Source organism: Tachyglossus aculeatus, chromosome 24, assembly GCF_015852505.1.
Source record: "Tachyglossus aculeatus isolate mTacAcu1 chromosome 24, mTacAcu1.pri, whole genome shotgun sequence".
In the NCBI taxonomy this organism is placed as follows: Eukaryota; Metazoa; Chordata; class Mammalia; order Monotremata; family Tachyglossidae; genus Tachyglossus; species Tachyglossus aculeatus.
In genome coordinates, this window is record NC_052089.1 from 12,938,856 (window position 1) to 12,954,885 (window position 16,030).

General features: G+C 39.1%; 1 protein-coding gene across 3 annotated transcripts in view; it reads right to left on the reverse strand.

The window, feature by feature from the left end:
* The window catches only part of EPHA6 (EPH receptor A6), a 357,034-nt gene that overhangs the window by 86,755 nt on the left and 254,249 nt on the right, over positions 1-16,030 (reverse strand). For all 3 annotated transcript variants that reach the window (XM_038766398.1, XM_038766397.1, XM_038766400.1), the window contains one exon: positions 2,417-2,542. In XM_038766398.1, the coding sequence (XP_038622326.1) occupies positions 2,417-2,542 (126 nt within the window). The remainder of the gene's footprint in view (positions 1-2,416; positions 2,543-16,030) is intronic.

Sequence of the window (16,030 nt, forward strand, 5' to 3'; positions counted from 1 at the left end):
ATATGTTGCCAATTTGTACTTCCCAAGCGCTTAGTACAGTGCTCTGCACATAGTAAGCGCTCAATAAATACGATTGATGATGATGACAGTGGATCTCTGAGTTTGGAAGGAAAGAGGTATTTCTATCCAAGGGCTTGATCTGGAATTAATGGAGGTCAGAAGAGAAGGTGGCCAAAACTCAAAGCAAGTGGTTTAGCATCAATCAAGATGCAAGCTCATTAATACCCTTTTCCCCACTGGTACAGTCACTTGGGAAACTGAAGTTTCCTGATGTCAATAAAAGGTAATTCCAAAAGACCGCTGCTATATTGTGCATTCAAGGCAAATGGAATAGTGAACACCTGCATTGGAATTCAATAGCACATCTGTTTTCAGTACCTGCTAGCCTGGAGCCATATTTCATTTGTGCTTTCATTAGTGAATGAGAGACTAAGGTGGGCTGGGGAAGGGGGCGAGAGGGGAAGGGGAAGTTGTCAGTGATGCAGAATGCTGGTATAGAATTGTATTTATCTCAATAATCCTAATTTCAATTGGAAGGATAAGTTTTAGGAGAGGGAAATTCAACTAAGAGCGATGAATAAAAAAATGAGAGTGCCTAAAGATTTTCCCTACAATGACATAGAGATGTGTGTTTGCAAAACCTCAGTACTCAGACTCCATTTCTGATTGTTTTTCTAATAATAATAATAACTGTGGTATTTGTTAAGCGCTTACTACTTACATCTCCCAACTCTATGGTATCTATGGCTATCCCAAATGTTTAGTACAGTGCTCTGCACAGCAGCACGGTGTAGTGGATACACATGGGCCTGGGACTCAGAAGGTCATGGGTTCTAATCCCAGCTCCGCCACTTGTCTGGAGTGTGGTTTTGGGCAAGTCACTTCACTTTTCTGTGCCTCAGCCACCTCATCTGTAAAATGGGGATGAAGACTGTGAGCCCTGTGCGGGACAGGTACTGTGTCCAAACCATTTTGCTTGTATCCACTCTAGCGCTTAGTACAGTGCTCTGCACACAGTAAGCGCTCAATAAATATGATTGATATTGACTGATTGATTGACTGGCACATAGTAAAGGCTTTACAAATATCATCACTGTTATCATTAAATACTAGTGATTGATTCAGCCTATGTCAGCCATGAGAAGCAGTGTGGCTCAGTGGCAAGACCCTGGGCTTTGGAGTCCGAGGTCATGGGTTCAAATCCCAGCCCTGCCAATTGTCAGCTGTGTGACTATGGCAAGTCACTTCACTTCTCTGTGCCTCAGTTACCTCATCTGTAAAATGGGAATGAAGACTGTGAGCCCCCCCGGGGGACAACCTGATCACCTTGTAACCTCCCCAGCGCTTAGAACAGTGCTTTGCACACAGTAAGCACTTAATAAATGCCACCATTATTATAATAGTGGAAATTATATTTTTTGTATGTGCGGGTCAACAAAGTCTAAATCTATCTGCTTCCGGGGATTCAGTTTCTATAATCTACTGGAACTTGTACTTCCCAAGCGCTTAGTACAGTGCTCTGCACACAGTAAGCGCTCCATAAATACGACTGAATGCATGAATAGTCACAGTAACAGTCACATATCACATATCATCAGGCAGAAACTCCTCAGACTCAGCTTCAAGGCTGTCCATCACCTCGCCCCCTCCTACCTCACCTCCCTTCTCTCCTTCTACAGCCCAGCCCGCACCCTCCGCTCCTCTCCTCACCGTGTCTCGTTCTCGCCTGTCCCGCCGTCGACCCCCGGCCCACGTCCTCCCCCTGGCCTGGAATGCCCTCCTTCTGCCCATCCGCCAAGCTAGCTCTCTTCCTCCCTTCAAGGCCCTACTGAGAGCTCGCCTCCTCCAAGAGGCCTTCCCACACTGAGCCCCCTCCTTCCTCTCCCCCTCGTCCCCCTCTCCATTCCCTCATCTTACCTCCTTCCCCTCCCCACAGCACCTGTATATATGTTTGTACATATTTATTACTCTATTTATTTTACTTGTACATATCTATTCTATTTATTTTATTTTGTTAATATGCTTGGTTTTGTTCTCTGTCTCTCCCTTCTAGCCTGTGAGCCCACTGTTGGGTAGGGACCGTCTCTAGATGTTGCCAATTTGTACTTCCCATGCGCTTAGTACAGTGCTCTGCACACAGTAAGTGCTCAGTAAATACGATTGATTGATTGATTGATTGATATCATAGTTTCCACATGCAAAATCGCTATGAACATCCTGAAAGGATTATTACATTAGTGCTGCCCCCTGGTGGGGAAAGACTCAATTAGTGCTGCTCCCTGGTGGGGAAAGACAATAATAATAAAATAATAATAATAATAATAATAATAATAATAGCATTTATTCAGCGCTTACTGTGGTGCAAAGCATTGTTCTAAGCGCTGGGCACTGTTCCAATGACACCTGGGCTACCTACCAGCCGGAATCCTAGTGGGCAGAGATCCTCCCGCTGACACAGGATGCGGGGCTGGGATGCTATTTAAAAATCCTGCCCTCAGGAAGCTGGGGCAGAGCGTCTCCACCCCAATGGACGGGAACGATCCTTTTAAGAGATGAAAAAAGAATGTAATTAATTAAACAGGTTATTTGCTACACACAAAAAAGCTCACAATAACAATAATGGCATCTATTAAGCGCTTACTATGTACAAAGCACTGTTCTAAGCGCTGGGGAAGTTACAAGGTGATCAGGTTGTCCCATGGGGGGCTCACAGTCTTCATCCCCATTTTACAGATGAGGTAACTGAGGCACAGAGAAGTGACTTGCCCCAAGTCACACAGCTGACCATTGGCGGAGCCGGGATTTGAACCCATGACCTCTGACTCCAAAGCCCGTGCTCTTTCCACCGAGCCACGCTGCTTCTCTATTTATTTGAAACAAAAGCTACATTCACCAATGCACTGTTGCGTGTCAACAAATTGTGAAATAAAAAGTCTTGGCAATCCATTTCTTTTCCTGAATCAGTTAAATTAGTTTAAAAAAGGTTACTATGTCTCAAACCTATTACCAAAAACTGACCTGACGCAGAGCTGCAAAAGATTGGAGATTGCCACTATCTGGATTCTTTCTGCGACGTCAACTTAAATGCAAAGAAATTCTGCATGTAGCAGGACACTGTATCAGAGATCCACTCTAAACTGTCAGCTCCGCTTCTAGACTGTAAGCTTCTTGTGGGCTGGGAACATGTCTTCTAACTCTGTTAATATTGTATTCTTCCAAGTGCTTTGTACAGTGCTCTCTTTATACACAGTAAGACCTCAATAAATAAGATTGACTGATCGATTGTAGGAACTGTGTGTCTTTTTCCAGAAGAAAAATATCACCCAATCTTGAAGTGTTCATCTTTCTCTCAGTAAGATCAAAACGCATGATTTATCAGCTTGTGGAAGTGAAACATTTTAGTTGTGCAGAGTGGATAAAACTAATATTAAAACATGTATACATACAATGAAGTGACCCTAGGACCTTTTACAAGGCCATGATTGAGAATACTTAACGATCTAAATGCTATGGGAAGATATACGCTCTCTGAAGGTACTTCAACAACTCCCCTCTGAAGGGCATTTACAGAAATACCAACTGGAGCTCGACAGAGTGCTTTGTTGAATAATAACTTTCAGGATTTGGGCAAACGAATACAGAACTTTCACCTAGAGAGTAATTTAGTCATTCATAGTACTGGCCTTCTACAATCCAAGAAATACACCCATATGTCATAATTCTGAGACAACTATTACAAATAATAATAATAATAATAATAATGGCATTTGTTAAGCGCTTCTTATGTGCAAAGCGCTGGGGAGTTTACAAGGTGATCAGGTTGTCCCACGGGGGGCTCACAGTCTTCACCCCCATTTTACAGATGAGGTAACTGAGGCCAACACTATAAGGGAATTGGATTAAGATAGGCAAAATTAAGTCACAAAATTAAGTACTACCTTAGGAAAAACAACAGCTGTGAAACTTTGCTTTTTTGTTGGCTGGTAATAAAAACTTATTCTAACTCACAATTATCCACTAAATTTGAGTTATACTCATTTCATTTCCTCTGCCAGTGCACATAAGACATCGATAGTGAGAACACTGAAAGTGGCTTCCAAGTGGACAAATTACCGTTATTTCTGTCTCTAATATATTAACTGTCTTGAGCGTTGTTAACTAAAAAGAACACGAATAAGTGCTAAAGTCTTTCTAAAACTTTGAGAGATCTGCAAATGATGACCCATAGTAAGCCCTTAAGAAATGCCACAAATATTATGATGAAGTGTCTGGACAGTCACTGCAAATCGATACCACTTTCAGTAGATCGCGTCATTAATTACTTTTATTTTGTCCTGTTTACAAGACTCATCTATTAAATTCCAAATTGTCCCTATTTGGCTATTTCCCTCACACTGCATAAAGATTTTCTTATTCTTTGGAAAAGGAGTTTCCTTTCATGAGATGGGACACAATCTATATTTAAATGCAGAACACATAAAAAGTAATTCCCATTTCCATAAGACGGGGAGGTAGACAAGGAAAATCTTCTATAAAAAGGTCATCCCTGCTAGTAGACAAGCAGTGGAAAAATTAAAGCTTTTAAAAAGATGAAAATAGCTATTAATCCTTCCTGAATCTGTGGAATTTATATAATTTACAGCCATTAAAATGAAATACTAACCTGCGAAAGAAAATAAAAAGATAGAAAAGAGTAATCATTTTTAAGGAGATTAAAAAAAAATGAAGTGGAATATAGTACTATATATTATCATCTTCTGTGGAATAACGGCATAATTCCGCTCTTCCTCTGCAAGAGCCTTTTTTGATGACAATACATTCTGTAACATAAGATGTCCATTTTTTGAGCTCTGGAAATGAAACTAACTCTGCAAATCCAAGTATTATTTTACTATTGTAATTATGATTACTGTTCTTGTTTTGGCAAGCTGTCATTTCCCAAATTGTTTTCATCTCTAAAGCTTGCTGTGACATTTATAATGGCTATGTGGTTCTTAAATTATAAATGCAAAATGTAATTTTTTTCATTTAATGTGGGTTTCCTCATCTTTATGTAAATATAAATTAGTCAGAAGGACCTGAGTTCTAATCCCAGCGCTGCCACATGTCTGTTGTGCGACCTTGTGCAAGTCATTTAATTTCTCTGTGCCTCAATTACTTCATCTGTAAAAACTGAGGATTAAGAGTGTGAGCCCCATGTGTCCAATCTGACTAACTTGTATCTGCCCCGGCACTTAGAACAGTGCTTGTCATATAGTTAAGTGCTTAACAAGTACCATAATTATTATTATTAAATCTATTTTGCATTTACAGAAGGGAAAAACAACTATTCCTACATAAAATGATATTGGACTTCTAAACTTCTAAACTGTGAGCCCGTTGTTGGGTACGGATGGTTACTATTTGTTGCCGAATTATACTTTCCAAGTGCTTAGTACAGTGTTCTGCACACAGTAAGCGCTCAATAAATACGACTGAATGAATAAATAGTATTTTCTAATTTCTAATAAGTTTGGACACAGTGACACATGGGCACTACAAAGGAAAGCTAGAAACATACTACTTCCTCTTTAGAAACGACAATTTTTAGAAAATCAGCTTCAAGTTAAGTTAAAGCTAATGCCAACAGATTAAATGCATGGTTGCTTTTAGGAGTCGTAAAAGAATCACATAACCACAGGTTATCCCTAAAATTAAATTAATATCACCCTTCTCCAACTTCAGAAGTCAGTTTTGATCCAGCCTTAAAAGTCCTGGGAATCAAATGGAATTAAATATCACACAACCATCATTCATTTGTTTTCATCTTTTATTTCTCATTCAAGTCCCTTGTGTTTTTATAGACTGTTCCTTCTGCTACTGCTGTTCAATAAGTCCGAACAAAATATTAAAGAAAAGAATACCGTTTCTACATGGTTTGATTTTTATGAGCTATTCTTTGAGGTCTTCTTTTCAGAGCTTTCTTTTGGCTTATAATTGGTGTCCTTAAGCCTTTTTTTTTCTACCTTAAGCCTTTGAAACAACTTTCCTTTTCCTGTGTGAACTCAAAACGTTTCAGTTTTGTCTCTGAGAAAAAAAAAAAACAAAAACCAAAATACCCAACAACTCTAAATCTGCCAAAGAAATGAATATGATTAAGAATTAAATGTATTATGGAGGGCTCATGGCACTTTAAAAGCAAAGATGCAGGAGATTTTGAAAAGCAAGCAAGCACAAACTCTTTCCTTTCACTCACTGCGATGAACAGCCATTCAGTCTATGCTTCTCCAATGCCACTGAATGAAACATTTTGGCAAGTATTTTAGGAAACTCAGCTACTCTGGAGTACTGAAGCTGATCCTGAATATGGCTGAGAATTGCTAATTTACTCAGCCCCAACATACTGGTCATAGCCCATCAACTGCATCATTTATTCAGTAGTTACTTTAAGAGAATGGATGGAAAAATGGCCTGGGATCAGGTTTAGATCACATAACTCACTGCTGGACTCATTATAAGAGAAAAAAACCTGAACAGAGATTTAGTTTCTTAGCATCAAAGCTACAGTCATATTCACGTTAATCCAGTTATGATGCGGGGGGGGGGAGATATGCGGTGAATGAAAGACAGTGGGATACCCAAATAGTCACCTGTACATTGAGTTCAAACCTGAAAGCCATGAAAGAGAAAATATTTTAAGGATTTTAAGAGGCTAGGGGTGACTGCTCTATTCTGAAAAGGATTAGATTATTGTTCAAGCTATCTTGTTGGTTCCTTATTGTATTTTTAAAATACTGGTTTGAATAAAAACTTGCAATGTTGAACCATATAGTGGGCTAGATATTTTGTATGATGACAATTGCTTGGATTTAAGTTACCAGATTGAGCAAGATGGATTCTAGTGCAAGAAGCTGAAACATGAAGATGGTATTTGGAAGTGGTTTGGGTCATGTTTCATCTCTACTACCCTCAAACAGTAATTTAATGAATTAGTTAGGTTGTCATAAATGATTTCATATTCTCAAAAAAGTCATGAGATTGTTTTGTAAAGGTTTAATATTTAAAGAGAAAAATTGCATTAACCCACTAAAGCATCCAAGAAAAATAAAGTGAATAAATTGAAATGAAAAGCTATCTCCTGTCTAAATGTTGTTTTCAAATGATTTGCTCTCTGTGCCTCTTGGGCTTGTTTCCAGCCTGGCAATTCCTCAGAGAGTTCAGCACTCCACCCCAGTGGACATTTAACAGTGTTGAATGGATGTTCTCATTGGTATTATTGAAGGAAAAAAGGTGACAAATTTGCTTTCAAGGAACTAGTCCTCTCCCAGTTGAGCCATCAATTTTGTTGATGTTTGCCTAAAAACTTATTTCGAGACTTTTTGTGACTTTTAAAAAGGATGACGCTCTCTTGTTAATACTTAATTTCACAATACAAAAATGATTATCCTTATTCAGCCTTCGAATATTGATATCTTTAACTCTAAAAGGTACATAATTTCACAGCCACGCTGTCTATAATCTTGGCTACAAATCAACCATTGGCATCAATACGGCTGATCTAGCAGAGCTACGGGAGAGAACTCTTCCCTGAAAGTAGCTACTCACCCATGTAAGATAAATTTAGTGATCTGGCAAAGATAATTCACTAAATGCTACCCCAGTGCCCTGGATGAGTTTATTCAACTTCAGTTGAATGAGTAGCTGGATCAGAATCAGCTTCTGAGAATTACCCATTTATACTTTGATTTCAAATGGAATGTTCTTTAATTGACTGAATGGAATTTGAGGGTAACCTGGATGTATGAATATATGCTGCCTAATTATAAAGCTCCACTGAAGCAAGCTTTTTAAATTACTTTTCCAGAGAACTGAACAGCAAAGATAAACAGAGCTGACATTTTCAGAAAGGGGAGAACAGACACCAATCCTCTTGTGGACTGTAATCACAGAGTTTCAAGTGGGTCTTAGTGAGTTTACACCTAAGTCGAGATTCAGTTATAAATCGCACAATTGTATTTATAGACAAAAAAAAAGGACTGGCAAAAGACAAGGTAGACACATTAAGAAAGAAGTCAAAGGACTAGTCAGTAACATGTAACAATAGGGAGTAGTAAGAGCAGTAATACCTGTAGATTGACTATCCTTTCTTAAACTTTCTTTTAGACTGTGAGCCTTTTAGACTGTGAGCCCACTGTTGGGTAGGGACTGTCTCTATGTGTTGCCAACTTGTACTTCCCAAGCGCTTAGTACAGTGCTCTGCACACAGTAAGCGCTCAATACGATTGATTGATTGATTGATTAAACTCATTGTGGGCAGGGAATGTGTTCATTACGTTGTGGTGTGGCACTCTCCCAAGCGCTTAGTACAGTGCTCTGTATACAGTAAGCACTCAATAAATGGTTGATTGCATGAACTTTTAAATTTTGTATTCCAACATATGCATACATCTCTCAAATAGTTTGCATTTAAAGAAGTTCAAAGTGCCATTTCCATCCATATTAAACCTTATTATGAATTAAATGAAAGGAGAATCAGTGTGGGCGAGTGAAGAGAATATGAGTTTGGGAGTCAGAAGGTTCTGGGCTCCAATCCCAGCGCCACACCACTTGTCTGCTGTGTGATCTTGGGTTAGTCATTCTTCTTCTCTGTGCCTCAGTTACCTCATCTGTAAAATGGGGTTCAAAACTGTGATCCCCATGAGGGACATGGACTGTGTCCAAACTGATTATTTTGTATTTACCCCAGTGCTTAGAACGGCACCTGGCACATAGCAAGAGCTCAACAAATACCACAATTATTATTGTTATTACGATTACTCGATTTAGGTACAATTGGTCAAAGAAAATGTGAGGTGGCAAAGAGGTTTTCGGAGGGTTTCTGAATGCCAGTCTTGGGACTGAAAAGAAGTGGTCATGTTTAGACAAGAATAAAAGGAATTTAATCCAAAAGGTCTTCTCTGTCTTGTTTCCATTCATTCATTCATTAGGACAATCTCTTTAGGAAGTAAACTACTGCCTTAGCGATCACTAAGTGTGGTCATTTGTGGCTATTTAAGATTGGGAAGGAGACAATCAGTAATGAATGGAAATAATAGCTGGGTCATTGACAGCTTCCTTAAAAACTTAAAGAGTATCTGGCGCATTGCCTTGTAATGCATCCAAGGCAGTTTATTTGAACCATTTAATAATTATAATGAGGAAAATAAAGATGCTCATACTGTTTATGAAAGTATGAGATAATAGATCATATGTATTGTTCTTTAAAGGCACAGATTTAATATAGTTTGATGATCTTGCAGCTGCCACTTCTACCCATGAGAATTTTATTCATCAATGGATGTGGGTATTGTTGGCTAAACCAATGCATGAGTGACATTCCCTAGCCCATTAATATTAATAATAATGTTGGCATTTGTTCAGCGCTTACTACGTGCCAGGCACTGTTCTAAGCGCTGGGGAAGATAGATGGCAATCAGGTTGTCCCACGGGGGGCTCACAGTCTTCATTCCCATTTTAATAATAATAATAACAACAATAATGACAGCATTCATTAAGCACTTAGTGCAAAGCACTGTTCTAAGCGCTGGGGAGGTTACAAGGTAATGAGGTTGTCCCATGGGGGGCTCATAGTCTTAATCCCCCATTTTACAGATGAGGTAACTGAGACCCAGAGAAGTTAAGTGCCTTGCCCAAGGTCGCAAAGCTGGCAAGTGGTAGGGCTGGTAGTTGAACCCATGACGTTTGACTCCCAAGCCTGGGCTCTTTCCACTAAGCCATTCTGCTTCTCCGTGTGTTTGTGTGTGTTCCTTTCAGGATGTTCATAGGGATTTTGCATGTGAAAACTGTGATATGTGAGTGTTCAATTCTAGTGATTACAGAAACTGAATCCTAGGAAGCAGATAGATTTAGACTTTGTTGACCTTGACATACAAAAAATATAATTTCCACTATTATAATAATGATGGCATTTATTAAGCACTTACTATGTGCAAAGCACTGTTCTAAGCGCTGGGGAGGTTAAAAGGTGATCAGGTTGTCCCACGGGGGGCTCACAGTTTTACTCCCCATTTTACAGATGAGGTAACTGAGGCCCAGAGAAGTGAAGTGACTTGCTCAAAGTCACACAGCTGAAAAGTGGTGGGGCCGGGATTAGAACCCATGTCCTCTGACTCTCATGCCTGTGCTCTATCCACTAAGCCAGGACTTCAGTGGTTATACCCAAGGAGAGATAACCTTTAAAGCATGATATTATCATCAGTACCCAGTAAACTTGGAAGTAGCAGAACACAAAAGAAAAATTACTAAATGATTAGTGACCGAAGTAAAAGTATTAATCGGAATGCAGTGCTTTGGGATACAAGAAACCTTCTATTTTAGATAAATTGCTGGGTAGAAAGGGTACCTTTCACATTTGCTTACAATGTTGATTAAAGAACAGAAATAAAACAACAAAAATAATCTCATGGGCTTTAACAACTCAAAAGAATAGTAGCTTATCAGAAAATAGTGTGGCAAAAATGAAAATGGTGGCTTGGCTTCCACAGCCATTAACATGTAACTTCTATCGACCTTGTAAACTCTGTTTTGACCTTGATATTCAAAACGCTGGCATGGCTTAGCTATTATTCTTTGGTAAACTGAGCGAGTCAATTTCTCAGTAAGTGCTAGGTACTCAATCTCAATTAAAGACTATTTAATAGAGAACAGAGATAGAGGCAGGAAAGCACCAGCATGCCTTAAAAGATGATAGAGAAGAGTTACTATGCAACTGGAAATGTCAAGTCAGGAATTTCTCTTGACTTATGGAAAAATGATTTATTACTTAGATGCAATTTGTGTTAGGGAGGTTATAGCATAATGAAATATGAAAAAATTGGCATTTAGAAATAATAGTACAAAACTAGGTCATAGATATTGCAATTCTTCTGAAGGGTCAGCTTTTTAACATTTGAGCTCCAGAAATTTATCAAATAGCATTTTCATTTTGGAGAAATGACCAAGCATGTAGAGCTGCCTCAGTATACAAAACTTGCTAATTTTTAAGCTTGTTTCAATTTTAAGTTATTACTTCTATAGCTATAATGTCTCTTTACTATAAATCCAAGCCTACCTAAGTATAAGCAGTGTGGCTTAGACGAAAGAGGACGGGCTTAGGAGTCAGAGGTCATGGGTTCTAGTCCCAGCTCTGCCACCTGTCTGCTGTGTGACCTTGGGCAAGCCACTTAACTTCTCTGTGCCTCAGGTACCTCATCTGAAAAATGAGGATGAAGATTGTGTGGCCCATGTGGGACAACCTGATTACCATGTATTTACCCCAGTTCTTAGAACAGTGCTTGGCACATAGTAGGCGCTTAACAAATGCCACATTATCAATTATTATACTAATAATCAAGTACTTTGCCCAAAACACAAGCTAAATTTTTTTAGGGAAAGTAGCAAACTTAATACCACTGTATTTTTGAAAGATGGAAAAAAAACCACCTCAAGAATACGGTGGAAATGCTGCTTTGCTGTCCTTCATTTAGAAGAAAACACACTGAAGGTTAAACCCTAATATGGTATGTCATATGCCTGAGAAGACTGATGTATGGCTGATACATCCTCAAGATATCTCATTGTTTTTCTCTGTTACTGCATCACAAGAAAGAGGTTAACCTGGTATGGTGCTCTGATAAGTCTGTTTTTAATAATAGTAGTGTGCATAAAGATAAGGCCCAAGCCAGTCAGTTGAGAGGCTTGTAATAGGCCAATTCATGGTAATTAATATGTCAGAGAAATCATTAGAACAAGTTAACTTCCCATCACTGCCAATCAGGGTTCGAATCATAAGTGCAATGGTAAATTCTTTTTTGTTAGCTAAAAATTGCCATATTTAGGATGAAGAATCACAGAATCGTAAAGCTGGAAAGAGTTTATGCTTGTCCTTTTTCAAAAAAATAGCCCTGCGGGATAGAGATGCCTCAATCTTTTTCTGAAGCTCTTCCCCAAGTTTTTATCACCCTGATTGTCAAGAAGTTTTCTCTGAACTCAACCTCGCCTCCTGTAATTTAAATCAGTTCTTGTTCGCTGTGCGTATGTGTGCGCGCGCGCACACGTGCACTTGCATAGACACAGAAAAGTTGTTCTTTTTTTGAACACTTTTCATATCAGTACCACCAGCAGCATTCACTGAGCTGCCAGTGTGCAGAGCACTGCACAAGTGCATCATAGAGTCCATTAGGAGACACTATCCCTGCTTTCAAAGAGCTTACAGTCTAGTCGGGGACTTAAAGACTTACATACATGTTATACAGATCACCAAACAGCAATATAGGATCCAAAACACTACAGGATCACAGAGAGACAGTAAAACAAAGCCTCAGACAATCCCAGTTGAAAACTGGGAGTAGTTCAGCATGGCATACTGCTATCAAGAAAGGAGGGACTGTTTTTGAGCAACAGCTTCAATAGGAATGGGATACCACAAGACCCTGAAAACATCAAACATAACAACATAGGTCACAACAACATAACAACCATAACAAGTTAGGTCACATAGCAGACAAGTATCAGAGCCAGGATTAGAACCCAGACGCTCTGATTCCCAGGACCACACACTTTGCACTAAACCCCATTACTTCCCAAGTTCCATGGACAATTTCATAATTATCTGTGGTTCTTCAGTCATAACAATTGCCAGCAAGCTAGTATTATTTCATAGACTGATCAGAAAGGATTCAGAAATCCTTTTTAGAACATGGATTCTATAAATGCCAATATTAACTGGTGTTTAAACAGTTTCCAAATAAATTAAATTGTAATATGTGATTATTTAATTATAACCAGAACTATGAAGTCATGTACAATATGGGCCTCAAAATATTTTAGTCATCCTTGAATTATCTATGGTACCTGATTCTGAACACAATGATCCCCAAATATTTTTAGTTCTTTGGAGCTTCATGGCTTTTCTTCAATTGTTATATTTATATGTGTCTATCTGATGAGTTAGGTGAGGGCTGAGTTGTCTCATTTTTGTGAGTTATAAGTAGGCTTCTCAGGACTGAATACTAAGGCCTTTATTACTGACTGTAAACCTCTCTCCCCTTGATAAATGGATTAGATAGCCTGGGTATGTCTATGCTGATATTTACCTCTATATTTCATTTCCTCTTTTTTCTCTTGACATTTGGTCTCATATTAGAGAGTGTTTAGAGGGTGCTGGATATGCCAGGCTTTCATGCCGAACAAATGGAAACTGTAGTTCTCTTAGACTGAAAGGTATTGCTACTAGTGGCAGTGGGTTGGGCACTTCCTAACAAAAAATTCTAAGATGACACTGGGCTTAGGAACTGTTATCCTAAACAAAAAAAAGGACACTTCTACAATCTTGTCTTTTTTTTCCTTTCTTGTACTCTGTTTTAAATTATTGAACTTTGACAAGTTTTTTATTTCATTTTAACCAGTTTGCTTTTTGGGGGGCATATTCAGCCCCTGGGTTTTGCAAAATTTGCCAGAGCTCTGAAATATACAGGACAGTCAGATCAGACATAATGTCTTTCCAACACAGAACTCGTCATCTAGGATGCGTATCTATGAATCTTATCTCCATTTAGGTTAAATGAGTTACCCAAGGTAGCGCACCAGGCCCGTGGCAGAGTCAGGCCTAGCACCCACGTCTTTTCATTTCCAGACCCATGTTCTTTCCACATTGCCTCTAAGAATGAGGTCCTGACCTCATTTTGGATCAGAACCCTGGTCTCTGGTAATGCTGAGATGCCTTTTCCTAATTGGGTCCCAACTGGTTTCCTAATGGGACAGAGGAGCCCAGCCTTTAACAAACCTCCCTGCTGGAGTTGGAGTGTGCATATCTGAATCTCTGCAGAAGTACCGAGCGACCTAATCTTAGCACGTGCGTGTCTTTCTGAACAGTGGGGCTACTGGCAATACTATGCTTCTCTATGAGATAAGCAGTGAGGATCATCTTCTTCACTGCTTATTGCCCAGTAGTGCAAGAACCAATGTTTTGTGAGTAGCAGCAGCTAATCTGCCTGTGACACAGATTTCTGTCTTGGCTGTGCCCTTATATTTTCTTTGAAAAGCTACTTGGGATTGGGTAAGTGGATTTCACAGTCTTTATAAAGCTCTTTTTTTAAAAAGCTTGCTGTACTTAACCACTATGTAACCCACAAGGGACCTTCTTTTTAGAAAAGCTTAATATGACAACCAATTTGCATAATTAACATCTTTCTCAGCTGCAAGCAATTGCATTTCCAGTTAGATTTTATGGTTTCTCAAATAAGATGCCATTCCACTATGACCTGTTGATGATGAGTGAGAAGTCTGTAAATTTACAGAGGTAATTTGCGATAAACACAATCTACACATGAATTATTCCGAAAGCTCAAAGGCTGTAGTGATTGTAAGGCCTGGAGGAAGAAGATGAATTTTTAAACATTGTGAATTGTGATTTGTTAAGTGCTTACTATGTCCCAAACACGATACTAAGCACTGGAATAGATAAAATACCATCAGAACAAATACAGTCCCTATCCTTAATGGGGCTCTCTGACAGGGAGGGAGAACAAGTGTTTAATTCCCATTTTACAGATGAGGAAACTGAGACATAGAAAAGTTAAATGACTTGCCCAAGGTCAAACAGCAGGCAAGCAGTGGAGGTGGGATTAGAACCCAGATCTTCTGAGTCCCAGTATTGTACTCTTATTTTAAAATGGTATTTGTTAAATGCTTACTATATGCCAGGCACTGTATTCTCACTGGCACTGGGTCTGTAGTGCTAAGGCTTTCCTTAAGTGCATCTTCAAATGGGAGATTGATAGCGAGCTGAGAGAGAAGTAATGCAACATGAGTTTCGACACCAAAATTTTCAAATATTGAGACTAGTCATGCTATACCAAGACTGTGCTGCTGCATCTCTACTGGCAAAATACAAATGGAAAGCTGCATTTCTCCAGAATGGTAGTATTTTAGTGCTAAAATACAATTTTTCAATGGAAACTTTTAACTGAATGAGAGCTTTTACCATTTCTGATCCATTCTTGCATTTGGGAGATGATGGTGAAGTGTCAAATACATGAAAAGGTAATTTTCAGGGGGATTCAAGTGTTGATTCCTAGTATTTGTGAAAATTTTGGTAGCAAAATTACTGGATTATCCTATTGTATTAAAGTGAGGTGTTAGAAATAAAGACCTTAATTTCTGCCTAGAACACCTCAGAAATAATTTTACTCATATTTTTCCATTAATAATTGATTATCCTCTTGGAACAAATGACCATGATTTCATAGCCTTAACACAGTGGCCTGAATGAAATGTGAATAACGGGGGTTACGTGTACATAGCATTCTATTTTCATTTTGGCGTAGTTCAAGAAAATGGATAGGGCTGACCATTCTTCAAATTTGAATTCAAGCCTTCCAAGTTGAAGACTTCAAAAAAAAATCAGCTTTGGAAATAGGTTGAAAGTGACTGCTAAATACAAGAAGTGATTGTTAGTACCTTAGACTCTTTAAAGTAACCGGATTTAGGCCAAAAGAATGGGTCAGCCATCGGAGAATACTTCTGGCGGTGGACACCTGCCCAGTGGATATCTGGAACTGGGCACCACTGAGGTTGACCAGGAACACAGGTCAAAGATAGAAAGATACAAAGATAGGGCCTACTGGCCCTGACATGGTGCAAATGTGCCTGTGAGAACCTGTGGGTCCCTCCCACACACCCTGCTTTCCTCCACTGCCCACCTTGTTCAAAAGGAGGCTAGGGTTCATTTTGTCCTGGCTCTGTTCATTCAAAGGTGTCCATTAGCAGCTGAATTCGGGGTATGATTGCGCTACGCTTCATTTGATAAATTCAATATTCGATTGGCTTGGAATGCATTGCTGAAGTTTATCCTTTCACGCCTTTTGTTTAAAATGAATTTTTAAGCGTAACTCACTTACGTCGCTGAAGCTTTGGATAGAGGATTAGTTTCTGCTTGAGTCAATCTCTCTCTCTCTTCAATTACGGATGGTGAAATGAACTCACACCTCAGTAGGCACCAAAACTTTGGTCA